Source organism: Amblyomma americanum, chromosome 6 (genome assembly GCF_052857255.1).
Source record: "Amblyomma americanum isolate KBUSLIRL-KWMA chromosome 6, ASM5285725v1, whole genome shotgun sequence".
NCBI classification, from domain to species: domain Eukaryota; kingdom Metazoa; phylum Arthropoda; class Arachnida; order Ixodida; family Ixodidae; genus Amblyomma; species Amblyomma americanum.
In genome coordinates, this window is record NC_135502.1 from 4,777,513 (window position 1) to 4,802,094 (window position 24,582).

Here is a 24,582-nt window from a genome sequence, read left to right on the forward strand (position 1 = left end):
CATACCGGAACTGAGTTCAGCGAGAAGGCTGAATTAGCGCTACTTGAAAAAAAACTGAGAGCATGTGTAATGGTTTTTGAAGCTTTTTACCGTGTCAGTTTACCAACCCATCAGCATTTATTCTTGGACTGATAGCAGGTGTCTACTCCACAAAACAGCCTGCAATCGTACGCGTCATCTGGGTGGTCCTGTGAGATACCGCGTGCAAAATGGTAAGCCGATAGTGCCGGTTTGATTTCCGTACATTTCTAGCAACCAATGAGCATCGCGGATTATCGGGTTATGCAAGATGGCGTATATAGCTGTTGTCTGTTCTTTAGGCTGTGCCGACTTTATTCCATCCTTGTTTTAACTGGCTGACTGTTCTTTTTTTCTGTGGAAGTATGATTGGGAACTGCCTCCATCTCGGCTGTGATGCTTTCGACACTACTCAGCTTAGTTGTGCTTGCGCTCGGTCTGATGCTGTGCCATAAGTGGAACCCCTTTCTAGGAAGCGTAGTATGTAGTGTTATAGCGTTCTACGGTGTCAAGAAGTTGCTTCAGGGAAAGCTAGACAGCGTGATTGAAAGGTTTTCCAGAGCGAGCGCAGCAAAATGTCGCCCGCCAAAGGACGCGTTCATTCTGCCCGACAGCACCATGCAGTTTCTGAGTCATCTGTACGGCTTGTTCACTGGCCAGGAGGCTCCCGGCGCAGATTCGCAAAGTGGCAACACTTGCCTCGCTTTGCTTGCCCGAGGGGAAGACGGCGACGGAGAGCGTCACCACATGTCGGACTGTGTGACCGCAGAGGTGAAAGCATTCGTGGACAACATAAAGAGCCGCTACATCGACTCTTGGTACAGCGCCGTGAGCAGCGATCAGGACTTCCCCAGGGAGCTCGAGTTTATTATCGAGGACGTGTTGCGGGCTCTGTACCTGCGGCTCGGTTCCCTGGATCCGTGCGACCTCCTCGAGCAGATGGTGGCCGTGGCTCACGCCCACTACAGGAAGTACAAGGCGTGCCTGACGGCCGTCGAGCGAACCAGGAGGCGCAGCTGCGACGAGTCGTGCGACGCCCTACGGCGTGAGGCGATCAGAAAGAGGTTCCCCATGAAGCACGTCGCCTTCGAGAGCGAAGCCTCGGAGCAGTGCTATTTGAGAGGCATCACTTCGGTGCTGGTCAAACTGCTCGAGCCGCCTCACCTACTGGCAAGCCCGGCGACGAACGCGCTTGTGATAGACATTCTGACTAACAACGTACTTGTTCCTGCAGTCGACTTGTTGTGCGAGCCCGAGTGGCTCAGCTGGGCCGTGCTTTACCTGGTTTCAATGGAGGAAGATGCAGAAGTACTTGCCGCGAAAAGCCGCGGAGATGCGTGCAGCGGTGCTACTGGCGACTGCCTTTGCAGAGGAGAGCACCCGCCATTGAATATAGACGCGCCTGCTGCTGCTCCCATAGAGGGCGGCGACCAGTCTTCCAGCGCCGTGCAGCACCAGAGGTCTAGTCCTGCACTGCCTTACCAAGGTTCTAGCTCATCCAGCCAAAGGTCGAGCAAGGAATCTGGGAGTGATTACTTGAGTCTCCCAGATGTCTATGTTGGCACTCAAGATAATTCGGTCAAAATCTTTGGTGCCAAAGATGTTGAGAAGGGCGTTGAAGCAGAAGTGTTTTTAGGGTCTTTGGTGTTCTCAGACATCTGCATAACGCGCACAGAGTCGAGGTCAGTGCCTGGCAAAGGAGTTCACACAGTCTACTGCATCAAGTATGAAGTTTGCAAGAACAATGAGGTTGCGGAAGCCCCTACAACTGAAGTGCGGAAAGTGTGGAGGAGGTTTCGGGAATTCCTAGAGCTACAAGGGAGTCTCGAAAGCAACCCGCAGCTGAGGAAGCATCTCAAAGGCATTCGTGGGCCTAGCCGGGGGCTAGGCAGTGTGCTGTCTGACAAGAAAAATGTTCAAGAACGACTTGTGTTTCTGCAGCATTACCTCAAGCAGCTCTGTAGCCGTGAAGCAATTGTCAACAGCAAAGAGTTTCACAAGTTTCTCGACTATTCCGAGGATGCAGAAGAGCAGCAGCAGCCACTGGTAGAAATGCGGCGGCAAGCTTCCTCGAGCCGTTTGGACCGGGTCTTGGTGCAGGGCGTAAAGAGTACATTGGAACTGCTCAAGACAGCCCTGCCTGGGGATGACCACAACATTCTAAGTCCTCTGTCCCCTCTGGAAGGTAGCATGGTGCTCCTCTCCGACTACCTGCCCGCTGATCTTGAGTATTCATTTGCTGAAGGCAACCGGCCTCAGCAGCTGCAGCAGTGCATGTACAACTTCCTAGACAACTTTGACCAAGCATCGTCTCCAGAGTTCTCGCCACCGCTCACGCCAAGCTCCTTACCGCTGCCTCAGGACCACTCCCCAAGCACTGGGTCACACAAGAGTTCCCAGGGGTCGCCAACTCCTGAAGTGCACTTCCCACCTACTGAGCAGGACATTGTGCCATTGTGGAGAGGCAATGCGCCCCAGACACCCTTTGAGCGAGTGGCTGAGTCTTTGCACCTGGACATCCCTCTGTGTGCATCAGCAGTTGACTTCATGGTGGACTCCCTTGAAAATGGCCATGCTTGCAAATCTGCCCAGCTCGTGCTGTTTGCGGAATTGCTATTGGGTAGGGCACTTGAGAGGAATCTGAGGGAGCAGTTCACTGCACTATTTGGCGTGGCTAATTGTACCGTTTACTTGCACAAATTGCATGAACAGTTGTGGGGTTCAGAAGCCAGGGCTGAGGTGTTCACTGAAGCACAGGTTGCTCGAGGATTAACGAAGTTTGTCCCTACATGGGCACAGCTTGTGTTTGGTGTGGACAACGTGTGCCAAGCAGCAAAGACACTTGCAAAGTCCATTCAGATTCGAGACGTGAATAAATGCTTAGTTTACCAGTTAGTGGACATCTTGGTCGATTCCCTGCTTGCTCAGGACAACTGTGATGCCAGGCTGGAGGACAATGCCTGATAGATTTAGTCACTGTTTTACTCTTTCACTATTAATGTTACTGGCTGCCATGTTATGCCCTCTGTATAGTATGTATTACGAGCCCTCTATTTATTTACTGGTTTCCTAGACACCTTTCAATGTTTGTTACATACAGTGTGTGTACAATAAATTTGCTGCTCTGAGTGAAAGCATCTTCTGTTATGTGTAGTGTTACTGAACACTGCCAGCTTCAGATCTGTGTCAACTCTCAAACCAGCTAACTATTTAACTGTGGGGCGGATTTTCAGATGTGCGCTTCGGGCAATTGTGCCTCGGGAAACGTGTCTACAGGCACAATTTGGTATTTTTCGGCACGCAGGGCGCTTCCATTCATCCTAACTGCTGTCATTTATTGAAATTGACAAAACTATGTGTTTTTGGCTTTAAAGTTGCAGCATAGCCTAGGTGCAACTTTAAAGCTTAGCTTGGAAAAAATGACTACCCTGATACCAACATGCATTCTCTGCTGCATAGTGAGACTTCGTCATATGACAGCAATAGAGGCAGTGGAGATTGAACAATGCCAGATGAGCCCGTGTTCACTCAGACGCCACGCCGGGGTTCAAGACCTAATGCACTGAGGAAACAGTTACAATCAACAGAACATGATTTCAACCTGCGATTATGAACATATTATGACTAAGAATATAGGAACTGTGTTTGATTTGATTAACAAGCTGTTGGGTTCGTTTTCAGTGAGAAAGCTCTCCAGGATATAGTGAGCTGTGAAAAAAAAATCTCCCCAGGTGAGGGGAAGATTAACTACCCTCTGCCTACAGTATTTTGGTTTTGATACGCTTGTAGGTTGTCACTCATTCTATCTTTTGTCTTTTGCACTGAAACTGAATTACGGCTGCTTTCGTTCTACTTTATCAGTCACCATTTTTTCGCTTAATTTGCAAACCTTAATTCACCAATTATTCACAGCGTAGTAAGTCACTCCTGTTCAGCTGTTGCAACTGCTATGTCTCTCTACGAGTACTAGGAACTGTATGCAACAGTAAGGTTACATACGTCAGTGTCAAAAATGCAGTTATTTTTTCATGCATAAATAATTCAGCTTAGTATCTGTGAGGGTCAGTCTGAGTCAAGATGTTTTCTTAATGCCTTTGTACTTGAGACGGAGAACTTGTGCAGAGCTTATTTTGCCCTCTCAAGTAGTATGGAAACTTTGGCCTTAACATATTACCAAAGTACAACTTCTTGCTGTTAATGTGCCTTTCATCTTATCTTTCATGTGCCTTATCTTTGTTTCAGTATTCTGTGTTGTTTAAGCAGGAACTGGGTAAGTGTTGGTTCTTGATTTTTTGAGTGACAGTAATCTCATTTGCTGCGGTGGAGCAATACATAGCCTAGTGAATGTTTAGGGTTCGCTGCTGATTATGCCGGAGGCAAACCGTGCTGTAACAAAGTACATGACCCAAGAACAAGAGACAGGACAGCAGCAACAAAGCATGAGGCTTTTTGAACTTGAGTGAAAGTTGGAAAAGCAGATTTCAGCCTGTAACCCACACATTGTTTCAGTGCAGGCGCTTGTATAAAGGGACCAACTCTATATAAAAGTGTGCCCATGGATACAGTGTTGACCACATCTTTTGGAGTAGGACAGGTCTAAGCTGTGTAAGCTTGCTCGTTTTGTTGACACTAGTGTTCTTAGAGTTCTTTGCAGAGATAATGAGCCGATGCTCAAACACACAACAAATTGATGTAATGTAGTGAAGTAAGCTGGGTACAAGCACTAGCACTACCTAAAAAAAAAAAAAAAGAAGGATCACGACGGCAGGGTGCAGATGTTTTATTCAAAGTGATGTTGGCCGGGCAGTGAAGTGCCCAGGCATGCGTTTTCTAATCACGATTGAATGATGTATTATTGGGAAACTATGAACACCTGGGTATGTGCATGGATGCATAAATCATACTCCACTTTTCTCTGATTTTTTGCAACGTGGATTTAAGGGTAGATGCTCTTTTTCATTCCATTCTGTCAAGAATGTATCGCTTATTTTGCTGTTTGCTAGTTGCTGCTTTGCCCTTGAATGTGTAGTTACTAAAGGGCTGGTGACTACTTTGTCATGCTCATTTCTTCCTAGCTCATGATGATGCAATCTGGAGCTGTGCTTGGTCAAAGTCTCCGATAGACGGTACCAACCATATTTTGACTGGCTCTGTTGATGACACTGTCAAAGTCTGGAAGTGGTAAGCTGGACCCTCTATCTCCGTCAACCATTTAGCTCAACTGCGTGTGGGCTTCTTGCTTGGATTTAAGCCTTGCAAAGGAGTGCAGCTGCAAAAATTAATTTCTTAATAGCTTGTCTATCGAGCAGGCCTCCTGTACATGAGTCCTTCAACTCTCTTTGAAGTAAGCGATTATGACAGGTGGACTTATAACGTCTTGCGGAGAGAGATGCAGTGTGAACTATGGAAATAAGTGTTTAAACAAATTATTTAACAAAGCAAGATCAAAACAATAGCAAACAAAATGCAGTTATAAACTTGGTTTGATGCCGTCTGTCTTCGACTTCACTCTACTTATAGTGCAAACATGCACTTCCAGTTGAAATGTCCTATTGGCGCATGTGGTAGAACTTTGTATTTCATACTTGCCTGTTCACTGTAACTTGTCTTACAGTGAACATTACAAACTGATCAGCTTACTGTCCATTGCCTACTAGGTATTCACTAAGGTAATCACTAAGAGAGCCAGGACAACTTTAGACTTCAGTCAATTAAATGATCAGGCAGGCTTTCGTAAAGGACACTCAACAATAGACCGTATTCACACTATCAATCAAATGATACAGAAATGCGCAGAATATAACCATCCCCAATATATAGCCTTCATTGATTATTAGAAAGCATTTGACTTGGTGGAAACCTCAGCAGTCATGGAGGCATTGCGTAATCAGGGTGTAGAAGAGCCTTACGCAAAAATACGGGAAGATATCTATAGCGGGTGCATAGCTACCATAGTCCTTCTTAAAGTAAACAATAAAATTCCTATAAGAAAGGGTATCAGGTAGGGAGGCACGATCTCGCCAATGCTATTCACCGCTTGTTTACAAGAAGTATTCAGAGGCCTGGATTGAGAACAGTTGGGCATAAGAGTTAATGGAGAATACCATAGTAATCACAATTCGCTGATGACATTGCCTTGCTAAGTCACTCAGGAGATGAACTGCAAAACATGATTAATGAGTTAGACAGGTGGAGCAGTACTGTTGGTCTAAAAATTAATATCCATAAAACCGAAGTAATGTTCAATGGTCTTAAAGGGAACAGCAGTTTACAATTGGTAGTGTGGTGCCGGAAGTAGTAAGGGAATGCGTCTACTTAGGGCAGGCAGTGACCGCTGATCTGGATCACGAGAGTGAAATAACTAGAAGAATAAGAATGAGTGGAGCGCATTTGTCAGATTCCCTCAGGTCATGAATGGCAGTTCCAATATCCCTTAAGAGAAAAGTATATAACAGCTGTATCTTATCGGTGCTCACCTATGGAACAGAAACGTGGAGGCTAACGAAAAGGGTTAAACAGCAGTTTACAGTTAAGGACAACGCAGCGAGCTATGGAAAGAATAATAAGTGTAACATTAAGAGACAGAAAGAGGGCTGAGTGGGTCAGAGATCAAACACTGGTTAATGATATCCTAATCGAAATATAGAGGAAGAAATGGGCTTGGGCAGAGCATGTAATGCAAGGGCAAGATAACCGATGGTCTTTAAGGGTAACAGATTGGATTTTGAGGGAAGGAAAGCATAGCAGGAGGTGGCAGAAACTTAGGTGGGCGGATGAGATAAAAAAGTTTGTGCGGGATAGGGTGGCCGCAGCTGGCACATGACAGGGTTAATTGGAAAGCCATGGGAGAGGCCTTTGTTCTGCAGTGGGTGTATTCTGGCAGATGAGGATGATGTAACTTGTCTTTGGTCAGACTGAGGGTGTTACCACGGTGCATCAGCCATATCATGGTGCTTTGCTTATAGCACTGAACAGGTAGTATTGCAGTTACCTTTTTTTGTTATCCATGTAATTCATCCGGTTCTTTGAGCAGGATGAATATTTCTTCAACTATGAAGCTTCTAAGGAAGCTGTATAGCTTTCCTATGTAGGCATGTGGCTGTGCTCAAGTATTTGCTAGTTAATTACTCCCTAATTAACATCTACTTCACCTTATTAGTTCCCCTAAATACACTGATTTAACATTGTTTCTGGCTACAGTTGATGAATTTGGCCTTGCCCTGCCATCTGCTAGCAGTCCTGGTCAGCTTAGTTCAGGGGTTGTCAATCTTTTTAGACTTGGGGGGGGGACCCCAACAGCTTTCAAAAGGTGCTGCGGAGGCCTGGATGCCTTGGCTTCCATCTCTTCTTGCCTCACATGCATACAGACACATGGCACCTTAATTCTCCTCACATTAAAGTGCGTAAAGGTTAAGTGGGGTGAAGGCATGCATAGATTTAGGTGTTGTCCGGGGAACCTCAAAAAGCACTCCAAGGGTTCTGTGGAATCCTCCTGGCTTAGTTGCTAGAATGACTGCTCTGCACAGGTGGTGGTCCCAGGTTCAATTCTTGGAACGAACTGGACTAATTTTTCTTCCACTGTGAAGCTTCTGAAGAAGCTGTATAGCTTTCCTGTGTAGCTGTATGGCTGTGCTCAGCTGGACGCTAATGAATAATTACTAGTCCCTAATTGAAGGGTTACCCATAATATACTGGTCTGATTCTAAGTGCGAGAACCTTCCAACAAGCGACGCCCTGGACTTTTACCTACTTTGACTGGAAGTGGCGGAGGAGGGCACACTGAGATAGGATCAGGGCTGGTTGTGGCCTCCATCCAACCCACCAACCAGCTTGTAAGAGTAAGTGCAAGTGGCTGCCGCAAGTGTGCAAGTGTGTCACTTGTTCGCTCTGTATCACATTGGTGGACTCCAGAGCTTCGGGCAAGCTTATGAGTATTTACATCAAAATGCATCGAACACACCAGACAAGTTCTCGCAGCCTCCAGCTGTTTCTTTTTACTTTCTCCAGATGGGAAACCGATTCAGAGCGAGTCCACACATGTCCCCATTGCCCAGGCAGCCTGGTGCAATGCGGCATGTATCTGGCATCTACCAGTTAGTTGTTCAATTTGAAAAAATAGACTTCACCAGCAGCTGAAATGTGCTGTACCACAAAAGTGATAGTGGATGAGAAGCAGAATGTAAACTATGATGCAGCATGTTGAAGGAGCTAGACACCGCAGCGGACACGGGACGGAGAAAGACGACACAGGGCGGTACTTGCAACTAAAATTTTATTTGAAACTTCATGGCTTTATAAAGACAGAGGCACGTGTGATCCTACAATCAGGTAAAAAAGGGGGAATGAAAAGCAACAGATAACAAGACCTAACTGACAACAATGCTCATGAAAGATATGCCAGTCACAATCTACAGATATCAGAAGAGTTAAAAAAAAAAAAAACCCTTCGACCGCATGTGGAAGCATGAAAACCACAGGACAAAGGAAGAAAAGAACGTCAAAAGGAAGCAGCCCAACCTGTTACCTGTCAAGGAAACCCAGTTCTTTTTGGAGGATGGAAACCGAAGGCGAACTAACGCATTCATCCGGTTGCGAGCGCAAGATGGCAATGGCCTCCTTAATCTCTCTCTCAAGCTGCCCCTTCCTTCTTCCAACAATCTGGGTCTGGCTGAACTGAGGCCGACAACCCCGACACTTGCGGCAATGAACAGGCAGATTCGAACCCCCCGCCTCCCCCAAGGAACGCGCATGTTCTCTCAAGCGATCATTTAAGCACCTACCTGTTTGTCCTATATAAAAACGCCCACAACTGAGGGGGATCTTGTAGATTACCCTTGTTGCACATGCGACACGCTTATTTTCTTCCAAATGTTTCTTGCCGCAAGTTCCTCTTTCCCACTAGATTGCATAATCTAGAGAGCTTACAGGGTGCCGAAAATACAATTTCGATGCCATATTTGCCTGAAATCTTCTTGAGATTATGTGAAACCCTGTGCAGGTAGGGAATGACTTCCACTTTTTTCTGGCCGGCTGGTTCTTGGGAAGCAACTCCTTTTTTCTTTTTACGGAGCTTAATGGCCACTGTTTCAGCCACCGTGGTTAATAAAAACCTCGGGTACCCTGCCTTTTCCAGCCGCTCTACTTGAAGGGAAAAACTGGACTTCAACATATGAGTGCATGATTTTAAAACTGCGGATCTAAAACAGGAGGAGGCAATACCCCGCTTTACCACCTTGGAGTGGGAGGAATCAAAAGGCAGCAATGCTTTCTTTGACCTAGGTTGGAAGGCCCAGCACACATGATCAATTCTGTTAAAAGATAACTTTAAATCCAGGAACTGAATGGATCCGTTTTGTGGAAGTTCTAGAGTGAATTTGAGAAATTGTGAACAGTTTGAGAATACACTTAAGATCTTGCTAGCTACTTCTGTCAAAGAGTCATGAGAAGAAAGTTTCAAAATAATTAAAAAGTCGTCTACATATCTGATGATCTTTGCTATGAAAGGTTGGGTTAGCTTGAGCTCGAGCACTCGACCTAGACGCGCAAGAAAGGTTTCACACAGCACTGGCGCGACACTGGAACCTATACAAATTCCTTTTTTCTGCACATACAATTTCTCGCCAAAGGAAACAAAAGTAGAATCAAGATAAAAACCGAGCAGCTCCATAAAAGAATCGGGCGACACACATCAGGCGTCTTCTTTCTCCGTCCCGTGTCCGCTGCGGTGTCTAGCTCCTTCATGTCTCACCAACTGGCCTACACATCTACCCTCCTAAGCATGTTGAACTATGCATAATGACTGTCATAGAGACTATCTGCAAGTTTGCAGTACACTCAGTATCTGCCTCATCAGTGGCTCTCTGTATATTCAGCTTAGCCACGTCCTGTACACTGTTAAAACCACCACTAAGTGGTGACATCATCAGTGCTGGGACCTTGATTGCCAAAGCAGACTGCGACATTAAACACATCGATATTTGTGCTAAGATTAACAGTCATCACATTACCATACTCAGAAGTGCACATAGAATGTCATTGCGATCGCCTCTCAGATCGATCATCTGTTCATTGTTTCTGCTCGTCTGGTAAAGGGGGTTTATGCTTATTCTTTTTAAAGTTCTTTAGTGCATTACAAAGCTAAAAGCAGTTCACTGCTCACTCTTGCAAGTTAGTGCAGTGTTCATCAACTGTATGCACAGACTGTGGGCACCTAAAATGGTGTGGGCACAAAATTTCAGAATAACAAAGGATGTGATTTGTTTCCACGGATGCTTCTGGCTTCTTTCATGCGTAGAGACCAAGCGCAACATAATGCAATTTTCACGTTTGGCTGGGGATCAGCTTCTGAAATTCCATCTGTGCAAAAATTGGCATTGGGTGGTACGAAATCTGGAAAAAAAGATATCTCACAATTAATTATTCAATTGACACTGCACTCTGGCTTTCTGAGTTCATTTTCATGATTGCTAAGCATGCAGAAATATTTCAAGGAGAAAGCACTGACATGCAGGGGCTGTGTGTATATATACACGTTTGAACACTCATTTAGTTAATCCTTCGGAAATTTGGCCTCTGCTAGGAATCGGTGCATACATGTGTGTATGCTTGGCCTTGCAGACATGAAATGTGTCAAGCGATATATTGAAAATTAAACAGATTAGACAACTTTCTTTTTGTGCTTGTGGCCGCGTCAATAGTACCAGAGTGTGGTTTTGCTAATAAATCCTGATCATGGGCTCTGGTTACAAGTGCAAAAACGTGCAAGTTACTTGCCTCTTCCAAGAGCTATCTCCTAGCTTTCAATGTGTGGCACCCATTTTTTCAGGGACGATGAAAAACTGGAACTGCTGCATGTCCTTGAAGGCCATGCTCTCGGCGTTTTCTCAGTTGATGTGTCTCATGATGGGAAAGGTGAGTTTCCCAGTAGCTCTTCATCACTTATGCCCCTCCCCCGCAGGGGCATCTGCAGCGTGCAGATGTTGGTGAGTTGCAACACCACGGTTTCCTAAGCATCTGCGGGGACATCCCCTCAGGGGGATGATGGTGAGCAGTGCGTCACCGCGGACCCGAGCACCCACGCTTAGCCGTGCGTGGCATCGCCATGTCCAGAAAAAAGGGAATCCTGTTGGTTGAGCCGATGCCGAGCATTTGGACCTTTAAGGTCCCTCGGCAAAGGCAACACACCACTTTGGCCCCAGATTCCTGTAGACGGCACCTCCGGCCTGACCCGACCAGGGGAAATCGGCAGTCACCTTTTCCTGTCCTCCTCTCCATCTTTTACTTTCCTATCCTCTTTCTCACTACTCTGCTGTGTCCTACTCACTTCTTGGTTTTTCCTTTTTTCCTGGTGGCGAGGGTTAACCTTGTGTGGCCAACTACCCTGAGTTGCGTCTTATTTGGTTATAGTTGGGGTGTACAGCTGGTGTGGGCAGGACTTGCTTTCAAGTTCCTGTCCCATCCCCTTGTTGGACTCTGTGGTGGGTGGCTGGCACCATGACCGAAAAACTAAATTTTTTTATGGCTCCCCACCGTTCCAAACATGATTGCTCTCTCAAAAGAGGGTGGAACGATGCAGATATCTTTTTTCAGAAAAGAAAATTAACTTTTCCCCAAATACCATGTCATCCATAGTGAAGTAGAAGATAAGCAAGCAAGAATACTATCCCCCTTCCTTGTGTCAAAGTGCTTTACAGAAGCCTTGGGCATTGGCTACACGGTATCAAAAATGGCCAGCAGTGACTTATTGCTCGAACCAACACTCTAACTCTCAAACCTCATGTTTATAGGGAAAATTCCTGTCTCAGTGACTTCCCATCGATCTCTGAACTCTGTCCGAGGCATAATATCTGAAACTGATTTTGTCCACATCACCAAAAAATAAATGCTCGAAGGGATGTCATAGATGTTCACCGAGTAAAGATCCGGAAGGACATTAAGGAAATAGACACAAAACACTTGATCCTCATGTCCAGCACCAGCACACTGCCTGACACAATCGAAGTGGGATATTTTAAAGTTAATGTAAGACCATACACACCCAACCCTCGCAGATTTTTCAGTTGTCAAAGGTTCGGCCACGGCTCACAGAGTTGCCGTTGTCGCAAAACTTGCGCGAAACGCGCTTCGAAGGATCATTCTGAAGAATGTGACGCACCCCTGCACTGCGCAAACTGTGAAGGAGACCATGCTGCATACTCCAGGGCGTGTCCGACCTGGAAAAAGGAAAAGGAAATAATCACCATAAAGACCAAAGAAAACATTTCATTTAAAGAAGTGAGGAGCCGATTTGCGCTTACCAACACGTTTTCCTTCACAGCAAAATCCAACTTCACTGATGTGGTGCGCAGGGGAGGTGCATCACACAGCACTCCGGCACCTGCTGAGGCTACTTTGACCGAGCCTATGGCAGGGCCATCCACGCCCCAGGCAGGGACAGCAAAGGCTGCTCTGCCACCTCCAAAGCAGGGAGCGCCGGTCCATGGGTCGGCATCCTGCAAGACTTCCCCCCATCAGGGGAGGCCTGAAACACATACACCCGCGGCTTCTCCGCAGTCCTCCAGCACCTCTTGCGAGGTGTTGGACACAGCTCCTCTCTCATCCCCGCTGCAGCGGCGGCAAAGCTCTCTCGAGCGCAAAAGAAGGGATAAAGTCTCAATAACAGGTCCAAAAGACCCAACAACCTAGGTTTTTAACCTTATTCACAAATAGTCTATGACCATGGCTTTTCTAGTTCACTGGAACTGTCGTGGACTTTTAAAGGACTACACTGATGCAACAGATATTTTAAATTCATTCTCCCCGCTGGCACTGTGTCTCCAAGAGACTAACCTGGGACCATAGAAAAAAAGTCTTAAAAGGTACCAAGTCTTTCGCTGTGACCGAGAGAACTCAAGAAGGCTTTCTGCAGGCGCTGCTATTGTGGACCAGGAAGGTGTTACATCTCGGAAAATCGACCTAAAAATCTCATATGAGGCAGTTGCTGTCACCGTCCTTCATTTTAAAACCATAACTATATGTTCCATAAACATTGAACCTCGCCTAACCATCACAGTCACAATTCACGATTTAGAAACACTTTAATACAACTACCGTAGCCATATTTTTAAGTTGGGATTTTAATGCTCACTCCTCTTTTTAAGGATGTGAACAAATATATGATGTCAGGGGCCGGATTCTAGAAGATTTTATTCTCTGCAACAATGTCTGCTTCCTGAACACGAGCAGATACGCTTACTGCTCTCCAAGTAGTGGGAAAATGAGCTGCCTAGATTTACCTTTTTGTTTACCAAGTGTTTTTAATGATTTTAAATGGGATGCTCTTGACAGCTCTTATGGGAGCGATCATTTTCCTGTCATTATCAGTCTAACATCCTCACCATGAGTCACCTTAACCAAACCAGAGCGTTGGAAGCTGCCCATGGCCGACTGGGCGCTCTTCCGAGAAAATGCCGCTTTGGAGGAAATCTTTTCGGACGGCCTCGATGTAGACGAATTAAATGAGATGTTCACAACATGTATCATTGCCGCTGCTCACCTAGTCATTCCCCAGTCATTACCCAGTGGTGTGAAAGAATCAAAAGGTCTGGTATACACAGGAATGTAGAGAAGCAAGAAAGAAGCAAAACAAAGCATGGGGAATTTTCCGTCGATACCCCACACAGGAAAACCTAATCAATTTTATAAAGGCGAAGGCCAAAGCTTGATATATCCATCGCAAATGCTGAGAAAATTTCATGGAGAGCTTACGTATCTTCCATAAACAGTTCCACTACACCAAAAAATAAGTGGGAGCAAGTTCGCAAAACTTGGTGGCAACTTCATCCCTTTTTCAGTTCCTTTGCTGACGTCCCCTGATGCACAAACCAGTATCCACTATCCACAAACAGACTGAGATAATTGGGGGGAGCACTTCTCCCATGTTTCTAGTGCACTACACTACACTGACTCTTTCTTAAGGTACAAAAACACAGCAGAAAAACGACTTCCAATGAGTGGTTACACTAACGAACCCTAGAATAGTTTGATTACAGTTCGTGAACTTCATAGAGTACTAACTAACAGTAAACAGACTGCACCAGCCACTGCCGAGATACATTATCAAGTGCTAGCCCATTGTCTGAACCTGCGGTAGAAGCACTCGTGAAATTTTTTAACACAATCTGGGTGTCGGGGAAAATGCCCGAGGCTTGGAGAAAGGCAATTATCGTACCATTTCTGAAACCTGGAAAACTCCCAACCTCTTCTACTAGTTACATGCCAATAGCCCTTACCATCTGCCTTGCCAAATCCTTCGAAAGCATACTAAATATTAGGCTAATGTTTATTCTTGAATCTCGTGAACTGCTTGACCTTCGCCTGTGCGGCTTCAGAAAAGCTTGCTTAACAGTGGACCATCTTGTCCGGCTTGAAAGCACTGTCCGAGAAGCATTCATACATAAGCAACACTGTCTGGCAGCTTTCTTTGATATGGAAAAAGCTTATGATACCACCTGGAGGTTTGGGATTCTTCGCGACCTAGCAGATCTGGGCATCCGTGGCAGAATGTTAAACTGCCTGAATGATTTCTTATCGAAACGCACATTTCAGGTCTGCCTCGGTTCAACCCTCTTGAAGAGCTTCGCTCAGGAGAACGGTGTACCTCAGGGATGCATTTTAAGCACTACACTTTTCATCATAAAAATGAATTCCATAGCCAGAGTAATTCTAATGTCTATTTGTACTCAGTTTATGTCGATGACCTCCAAATTGCATGCGCATTATCTAGCTTATCAACATGTGAAAGACAGGTACAGCTCACTTTAAACAAACTTGGTAATTGGGCAGACAAAAATGGATTTAGGTTTTCCCCACAAAAAACAGTTGCTGTCTTTTTCTCTCTCGGGAGAGGCCTGCAGCCCGATCCCACCCTGCATTTATATAAACCATTCCCCCAATAAAACAATAACATAAATTTTTAGGTGTAACATTCAACAAAAAGCTCACATTCCTCCCAATAACTTGAAAAGCCTCTCGAGCTCTGAACATACTTTAAGTGCTCTCACGAGGACACTGGGGCTCTGACAGGATATGTCTTCCCTATATCTATCGTGCACGAGTGCGCTCCTGTCTAGATTACGGGTGTGTGGCCTATGGTTCAGCAAGACCATCGTACCTTAAACGACTGGATCCAGTATATAACCTAAGTTTGAGTATTTCGACCGGAGCATACAGGACATCATTTGTGACTAGTCTCTATGTTGAAACAAACGAACCGTCACTAGCTGACAGAAGAACCATGCTTACATGTTCCTGCATTCTGAAAATTCATTTGTTACCAAAACACGTCTGTTACCCCATAGTTACAAAATGCCCCTCTAGAGCACTGTTTAACAACGAACTCCAAGTCATCAGACCACTCATACTCCGTTTTGAAGAGCAGTGCCAGGAATTCAACATACTGGATGTGCTTCCTGATATTGCACAGAGACCTGACCCACTGCCAGCTTGGTACAACTTCCATGCTGCAGTATGTGACCTCACATAAACACTCTTTCATAAAATACAAACACCTCATGAACACAATATACAAGAGTTAAAGAAGCATTGAACGAGAAATGCAGTGATCATGAAGCAATTTATACAGATGCTTCCAAAACAATGCTTTATGTTTGCTGTGCTGTAGTAGAAGACAAATGAGAAAGAATAGTAAGGTTGCCCCAATGTGCGTCAGTTTTTACCACCGAACGTTACGCCGCATGCCCAGTTATAAAAACTACTGAAGAACACCATTGAAAACAGTATTATTTACACAGACTCCCTCACCGTAATTGCATCACTACATCCAAAAAATTCAACAAAGCCTTAAACAGGAGACATAGTCCACTACATTATAGCAGCTAAAACACAAGGGCTTAAAATTAAAATCTACTGGGTACCAAGTCACATAGGAATCTGCGGTAGCGAGAGAGCTGATGAATGTGCCGCAGCCGCCTGTAATGCAAAAATACAGAAAGTGAAAATGCCGCATAATGATACTATAAAATTTGAACAACGAAAACTACCTTCGTATTGAACACACGCACTTAACACATAACTTCATTCTTGCAAAGAAAGACAAACCTACATGCACACACTACGGAGAGATGGCCACCACAAACCACATATTAATATCCTGCACAAAGCTTGATGAACTTAAAAAAAAGCAATTCCCGCAATTTTATGACGAACACATCCGATTATATCCTTGCTTACTCCTAGGAGAAAAATCACTAGTTGAAGCTTCTTCTATTGTTTCGTTCCTAAACCTGCTGTAGTGTTACAAAATAATCTCGAAACTTCCTCACACCAAACAGACATATTAAAACTTGTGTTTGGCGCATGATGGCCTTAGCGGCCTATGTGCCATAAAAACCAGCTCAACAACTTATACCCCTGTCCCACGGGCACGACAAAGGCCTTTGAGAACTGGGTCCTTATACCCAAAGGTGTAAGGAGTGCCGCCGCACGGTACAAATGTTGCGCCTTTGCTGCTAAGGGCCTTGGAGGCGAAGGCGCCCGTCCGAGACATTTGGAGCCCAAAGGCACGGCCTTGAAGAACTGATGATCGCAGTGCTGTCCAACGTAAAAAGTAAAAGCAATGAAAAAAAAAACAGATGCAGCCAACGTTTGAGAACATCGTTAAAAAGCACAAAAGGTGTGTCTGCTTTGCTTTTTGTATGGGTGTTTATATTTTATGCCTAAATTTCACGACAGGAAAATTGTTCCAGCAACGCCGAGTGCCCCTCGGGGCCAAGGCAATACACAAAACCTGCTGTTGTTGATGGGAGTAGCTGTTGCAGTTCTTTTAAGGAAGCAAATAGAATAAAAAATTGTCTGAGCTTAACGAATGAACAGAATACCCCACTTCAATTTTAAAACACTCACTTCAGCCGCCTCTTACACAGCAGCGGGTGCTAAGCCTAACGACTGTTCCACCTTTGGGCTGCACCGTGTAGCTGCATCACTACTCCTTTGAGCTTTCGCTCCTTTGGTGAAAAGAGGTGCCTTTGCTGGAAAGGCCTTCGAGGAATGCTGTATGACAGGGGTATTACTGTCCCACCTGACCCATTCTCTTTCTTCTCTAACTGTAGTCATGAACAGCCCAGCTAGCTAAGCACTAGATATCCCTACGCAAGGAAACCTTTGAGCTGTTTCAAAAGAAAGAGGAGAGGTGTTTTAGCATGACATGTCTTTCCTCCAACTGTAAAGTGCCAGCAAAGTGAGTCATAGCCAGAGATAGTCAAGGCACATGTGAAAAGCAAACAAGGACCATAATTTTTCTATTGCAGTGCCCAGACTTGAATGAAGAACAGTGCTCATTAGTATAATTACAGCTGTATAGACTCTACTACAGGAAGACCATTAATGGCTCAAAGAAAGGTGACAACAAGTGCTGGTTGAAGGACTGTTGTCATTGGAGACAAGGGAATGGAAAGAGATGCTTTTTTTATAAATGACGGAAGCCAACAGTCACTGAAAACAGGGACCATAGGGGATGTCTTTTTGTTTTTTAATGGGAGATTAATAAAAGCAGCAGAAAAAACAACCCCATTCTGCTGTTGGGATCCGAACCCACGGCCTTCGAATTTCATGGGTATGGATCCCACCGGCGGCATGTAGTTTTTTCTTCTGCTTTTATTAATCTCCCACTAAAAGAACGACATCCCCTACGGTTCTTGGTTTCGGTGACTGTTCGTTTCCGTCATTTATGTCATAACAAGCACCTGTTTTCATTTCCTTGCCTGCTGAATAGTTTGAGGGCCTCGAATCTGGCAGTCTTGATGCTGTAGATAGCATAGGAGGGTTCTTGCACAGCTTCCGCCCTCACCGTTTGACCACGTTCCTTATTAATCTCCCATTAATAAAACTACAAAAAAATGGCTGTGGTTTAGCTCTGGTTAAACCTGGAGTGACGCGAGAGCTACATCTGGCTGAGTGGAACTCGCTCAGTCGAATTGCAAGGTCAGTCTTTCACCGCTCCGTTTTGCTGGGCGTTCCTTCATCTTCGTCCTTAGCCATGGATTTACTTTCTCCTCTCCACTCCCCCCCTTACTCGGTTTTGCCAGCGTGCGGCCAGCAGCAGCAGCTGCTCCGCACCACGTGACCAGCCACGGCGCCGCCACGGAGCTCAAGGGGTGCCACGCTGAAGGTTCGAAGTGCTAGCGCAGTGTAGCTATCACTACAAAAGACATCCACTATGCTCCTTGATTTCGGTGACTGTTGGCTTCCGTCATTGGATGCTCTGTCATTGGAGGCTCACCAGCTCATTTTTATTTTACTTCGAGACTGAAGCCAAATTAGTTATTTCTTAATAACGTACGATTGTGACTGTACTAATAAGTGCACATGATGGTGTTATCTCTGGTTTTATGAAAAAGAAACTCTCAGGACGATTACGACCATGTAATGCGAGGTTCAGCGATAGCTGTTTAGGCATTTAGTTCTGGGGATATTTTCAGGTAGAGAAAGTACAGTGACCTCATATCATACTGGTGCAGTGGTCACGTGATGCACCCCTGCATTGGCAGGCGGCTGCTCCAAACAGAACCACCCGTAGGCTTGTGCAAGCCAGGTTGACCGGCGCAACCTGTGGGTATGCTAGTTATGCCGATGGCGACGAGAAATCCAGGGACGGGCGCCTAACAGCTATCGCTGTAAAATGATACGGAAAAAAAATGGGATAGAGTACTTATTTTAACCGGCTGAGATGATCAGTTTTATTAGAACTGCTGATTGGAGCGTGCCTGTGTAATGAAAATTTTCTGCTTACTGCTTTCAGTGGCTGCCTCAAGTTCTTTGGACAGCAACATAAAACTCTGGGACTTGGAGTCTGGCGAAGAAAAGAAAAACATTGATGCAGGCCCGGGTAAAGAAATGTCCAGCTTGGTTTTTGAACAAAGGCTCCACATCTAAAACCGTGCACCAATGAAGTTCTTCATAAGGCTGCTTTTTACATCGAGTAAAGTGTTCTGCCTTGTTCTGATTGATGTATTTGAGGCCCAGACACGTCTGCCTTGCTGTAGTGATTTGTTGTGGGCACTACTGTTTCTTCTAACGTTTCAAATGCTGTGTGCTGTCTAAACTCGGTATTGATTTGTGCACGCTGTGATATTGAAAAAAAAATGGTAGGGTTTTTAAGGGGCTGTGAAAGCAGCTCCCAACAAAGGTGCAATATGCCTAGGATGCTAACGAACGCCACTTCACAAACATCCTCCAGCAAGAATTTTTTAGATGTGCTTCGTAGAAGCTGAGTTATCTATAGTCAAAATTTGAATTTCCATGTCTTCGCGCCTTTCCCTCTCCTCTCATCACTTTTTGCACACTGAAATGTCAGCACTCCTCCGCTGGCCCCTCGCACTCGCCCCCTCCGCCGGCTGCAGACGCGCGCAAACCAACGCTAGCAGTCCGCTGCTGACGTAATGAGCGCGGACAAGGTGATGGCCGGCTAGCTAGGCATGGATGCGGGAGTTATTAAAATTGTATTGTAATTATAGGCTCGCTTTTGAGATCTTGTACGAGGCCTCGTTGGCCTGTGCTCTACATAATGCGAGCATTTTATAGCCAACCTCAAACACTCTTTTCAGCGACCCTTTAACATCTTCAACTTCCATCTGTGGCGCGAACAGCTCAGATCGGCTTAACCATAAGAGCTTAACCTGGGTCTAATATCGTCGCCAGACGTGCCGACAACCCAGCAAAGCAAAACCATGAGCCAATCAGGCTAAACACATGCTTTCGCATGTCTACTCGGTTCAACTATTTTAAAGGGTCCCTGAAAAGGGTGTTTGAGGTTGGGTTTAAAATGCTTGCATTATGTAGAGCACAGGCCAACAGCATAGTGCTCTCGTGCAGTGGCCAGGAAAGCTGATCTGTTTGCGCCACCGCGGGTTCGAATCCCAGTCATGGCAATTTTTATTTTGTTTATTCAAGATCAAGGTCAAGGCTTCAGTGTGGCTGGGCTTTTCAGCTTTGGTGTGAAGTAGAGCTTTTGCTATAAAAAGAACCTTGTACTAGTGTAAACTGCAAGTGCGTTGCAAAGCTATATGTAATCTCCTCCTTTTTTTTTTTTTGCAGTTGATGCATGGTCTGTAACATTCTCACCCGATTCCCGATTTCTGGCATCTGGTTCCCATTCTGGCAAAATTAACCTCTACGGTGTCGAGTCCTGCAAGTTAGAATCCTCGCTCGACACAACCGGAAAGTTCACACTCAGCATTGCCTTTGTAAGTCTCGTCTGCATTCTGGCTTTGGGCATGCCTGCATGCAGAATGAGTAGTTTTAGAAGCGTGCAGCCAAGCGGTCCTGTTAGGAAATGCAAGATGTGGGTTTTGAGTGCATGTACTTTGTAATGAGACGTTTTGCAAGGACAGAGAGTGTTCTTTTCGTGCTCTCCCTTTTGAGTATCATATTCAAGGGTCCTGATTTTAACAGCCATATTCAGTGTAATGAAACCTTATCCTTACCCTTGCGTGTGCAGAGTGCAGAAATAGCAGCTACTGCTTTCCGATGCCTTGCTAAGGTTCTCTGTGTGTCCTGTAATAAGAGAAGTTGTGGGAAGCACCATGCTCAGTACTGAAGGCTGCATGCATTCTCTAGCTCATGTGAAGTTTTTATTTTGCAGAGCCCAGACGGAAAGTACATTGCCAGCGGTGCCATTGACGGCATCATCAATGTGTTTGACATCTCCACTGGGAAGCTGGTGCACACGTTAGAAGGTGATTGCTTTTTTTTTTTTCCACACTGCAGTTTTGTTTTCATCCAGCTCATGACTGGCTTAGTACAGCAGTCAGCAGCTGTTGCCTTGCTTTCAAAATGCACAATGAAATGAAGAAAAAGAATAGGGTATCAAACCTGACATAGCGAATAATTTTGCAGTTAAATGCCTCTGATCCTTTTCTAGCTGTGTGACGTGAAAGAAATGAATACTAACATGGTGCAGACATCACTAATGAATGCTCTCTTATCAGCGACTTCTGAGATGCAGGCTCAAAATTGCTCCGCTTACTGACTTGGAGTGTTAATGGCATACAGTGACATCAGCTATATGTTGCCCCTCCCCAAATGTAGGCTGGCTTAACCTAATCCAACAAAAACCATGAAACAAATGAGCGATGGGGGAAGGGGCTGGTGAGCAACCGTTTTGTTTAAAGTAGGCATATTTGAGTAATGAATTTTCAGTTCGAAGGGAACATGAAGCGAATAGGTATTTTATTCGAATAGTTTCGGGAATATTTTCGAGTTGAAGTGAACATTTTGTGGCTGGTAAGGTAGTAGTAAAAAAAAAAAGAGGCAACTCATTAGCTGTTAACAGCATATGCCAAAGGCTGGGTCTGCAGAATTTATAAAGACAACTGAAATAAAAAATGAAACAAGAAAAATGCTTTCAGAATTGCTTAGGCCATGTTCAGTCAGCAGCAAATCAAAGTGCACTATGCATTATAGCCTGAAACCTTACCATGCAGTTTGATTTATTGCATTCTGCTTAACTTAAATAATAAAGTTGCTGACAGATTTTTCGATGTTGAAATTTCGGACTCTTCACATCTGATGCCGCAATTTCTCCTACCTCATTCGCATAGCATACAGTCATGTGACTGTGCCGCACTGCGCACGCGTAATCGCGAATTTGTCCCACTGCTGGAGGAAGCTATGGCCTGAATTGTCCGTTGCACGAAAGTCGAAAGATATTGGCAAAGGCACTTTGCACGCGCCGTAAGTGCAACGCATCCTTGTGTAGAGCAACCAAGGACCAACCTCTAAATGTTGCACGTTTCGGTGCTCCGGATGGAGACGGGTTGTCGGCATAGGCCAGAAAGCGGCACGAGGAGATATAAAGCATGCCCTCTTCCCCTGTGCAAATGCGCCGCTGCACAAAGGCGCAGGATGCATCTATCCTTGGATAGAGCAGGCTTAAGGTATTCTTCTGAGGCAAGTACTTTCATCCTGATACACGAAAAGGGAGCAGAGAAGCATGGGGGAGGCGCGTACTCCTACGCGAAGATTGGGAGCACAAGAAAATGGTCGTTCTGTTCGTAGCAAAGACTGTGAACCTGCGTCAAAATGATTCGTAGTGCCTGTTTTCTCATTGGGCTATGTAAAATAACTGGTGTTTCACCTCTTGTCTAATTTCAACCCTCGAAGGGTGTAAACAATAAGGTATTGCCGGCTTCCAAGTTGGTGTTGCTGGATGCCGCAATTATGAAAGGCAATGCTGACAGAGCGCTCTCTTCGGTCATGTTGGTAGATCTGCATTGATATCTCTTTCATAATCTTCGTCTTTTGATCCCTCCGTGCAGCGTGCGCAGTGCAGGTTCCGCCGCAGCATGTTCGCTTTCACATCTGGGCTGTGTCCCATCATGCGCGCTCCTCGGCGGCGTGCCGAACCATGCCGCCGTTGAAGGCCGAGTTCGTGGAAGCATGCCAACATCCAGAGTGACGGAGTCGTGCGAAAGTTTCAAAACATGCAAAAGACCAGCAACTGCTTCTTCCAACAGCTTATTTTCCTGAATTCTCTAACTTCAAAAAACTTCAGAAATTATTCAAGGTTTTCGAATATTGCTGTTTGCTTCAAAGATCGAATCGAATACCACATAATTTGTGTCAATATTTTAAACGTTAGAAACTTCGCGCAACCGTGATTTAAAGTAACGGTGAGGACAAATTGGAGTTGGCCTGTATTGATGGGGTGCCTCATTTTAATCGCCAAAAACGGAGCTTTCCTATGCTAGAAAAGATCACAAATGAAATACAGATGTCGTCACCACCAGCCAATTTCTCAAGTAAAATGGGTGGATCGCGAGAGGGTACGCTTGCGCCTCCGTTCACCTCACAACGGTGGAAACAGCATTCGGTAAGGACGTCACAAGTTTGAATCGAGTGGCTGGAGCATTTTTAAATTTAATTTTTCACACTAATCAATGCATCATTTCTTGCTGGACAAACATTAACTTGCATAGAAAGAACCTGAGAATCACTCAGAACTATAAACGCATGGAGTTGTCCTCAGAGTCCTTTTAAACCTTTATAATTTTCAAACCTTGCCTTTGTTATTAAATGGCTGCAGTCACTCATGTGCTGCTTGTGGCAGGTTTTCTACTTGCATGTTCAGAATTTGATGCTGAACAGAAATTGATGCTTCATTATTGTATTGAATCTGTTTTGACGTTATGCAGTTGGAAACGTTCATTTCCTTTATGCGCCTTCTAGGCCTGTGGTAAAAATGCATTATCAAATGAATTCACAGTATATTAGACATCTTAGTGCATGAAATGTAGTGAACATGAGCTCTCTCTGATTGCAGGTCACGCAATGCCGATTCGGTCGCTGACCTTTTCACCTGACTCTCAGATGCTGGTCACTGCATCTGACGATTGTCACATCAAGGTTTATGATGTGTAGGTGACTTCACTTTCTTTGAATTAGTGAAGTAGACTGGTGCAGAACTAGAAACTTTGTTGCTTCTTCTTTCGAGCATTGCAATGGCACTGTTTTGTGAATGTGTTGGATGTACCATAAATGCTGTTGCACTCCGAACTCAGCCGACTTGAGAGGCTGTTTATTATTTTTCGTGCAAACTTCATTGTGAATACACAGATTTTATGCAAACGTGCTCTTCAGTGAGAACTGTGAATATTGTAACAATGCATTGGCTGCAACTTCAAACAAGACATTCTTGACTGGGAAATTGATTGGGAAATGCAAGTGGTTCCAGTTCATCACCAAGAATTTATTCCATCCCTGTTATATGCATTGGCCATTAACTAATCATGAGCTTGGTAAAAGGTAGACAGAAATGTTAAGACAGGTATTGTGGCAGTATCTTTCCTTCTCAGAGATGAGACAGTGTGGAAACTGTTATTCATATCATCTGATTTCATTTCATTTTATATAAGGGGTGGTGTTAACATAAGAAAGTGTAACAATTTTTTTCATGATGACAGGTGCAATGTGACTTTATCTGAGAAGGTTGATGGGCAGATGATGGCTGCGATTTTATGGGGAGGGCCATTCCAGTTGCTTACTGCTTGGAGGAAAAATGACTTGGAAAAAGTAGTCGTATGGGCACTTTGGCATGAAACTTTCAACACGTGACCAATGCGGTAAGACGTGCGTGGTGGCAGTGCGCAGATGTATGGCTGCTGTCCGAGTTGGGAACAATAACATTTGTGAAATAGACACAGGCTAGAAATGCGGCGGTGTAGGGAAATACTGGATAATTGGGATTGCAGCTTGAGAGATGAAACATTAATATCGGTACAGTATGAGCAATGAACGAAATGGGCAGCTGTTTTGCACGGCGTCTAATGAATCAATGAGGTATGCTTGTTGTGGATTCCAAATGGCAGATGCATACTCAACTTTTGACCTGATCAATGATTTATAATAAGTAACTTTACATTTTGAGGGGCATCACGAAGATGACATTTAAGAGAGCTTAGTTTTTTTATTCGCAAATGAGATTAGGTTTGTTACATGCTCGTGCCATGATAGATCATTGCTGATAGTGATGCTTAGCTGAGTATAGGATGGGACAAGTTTGACAGGAAA

The 24,582-nt window shown here is 44.9% G+C and overlaps 2 protein-coding genes across 2 annotated transcripts in view; both read left to right on the forward strand.

The window, feature by feature from the left end:
• LOC144136219 (uncharacterized) overlaps window positions 1-24,582 on the forward strand; it is a 31,785-nt gene continuing 7,203 nt past the window's right edge. The window contains exons 1-8 of the mRNA XM_077668341.1: window positions 1-212; window positions 4,261-4,288; window positions 5,094-5,199; window positions 10,844-10,929; window positions 18,815-18,901; window positions 20,110-20,258; window positions 20,657-20,750; window positions 23,336-23,429. Of these exons, the coding sequence (XP_077524467.1) occupies window positions 210-212; window positions 4,261-4,288; window positions 5,094-5,199; window positions 10,844-10,929; window positions 18,815-18,901; window positions 20,110-20,258; window positions 20,657-20,750; window positions 23,336-23,429 (647 nt within the window). The 5' untranslated portion in view covers window positions 1-209. The remainder of the gene's footprint in view (window positions 213-4,260; window positions 4,289-5,093; window positions 5,200-10,843; window positions 10,930-18,814; window positions 18,902-20,109; window positions 20,259-20,656; window positions 20,751-23,335; window positions 23,430-24,582) is intronic.
• Window positions 243-3,146, forward strand: LOC144136218 (sorting nexin-19-like). Its single transcript, XM_077668340.1, has one exon. It carries the CDS (start codon window positions 415-417, stop codon window positions 2,980-2,982), a length of 2,568 nt encoding a protein of 855 aa, XP_077524466.1. The 5' UTR covers window positions 243-414; the 3' UTR covers window positions 2,983-3,146.

Coding starts and splice junctions, on each gene's coding strand:
- LOC144136218 (XM_077668340.1), top strand. CDS start 415: ATGCTTTCGACACTACTCAGCTTAGTTGTGCTTGCGCTCGGTCTGATG.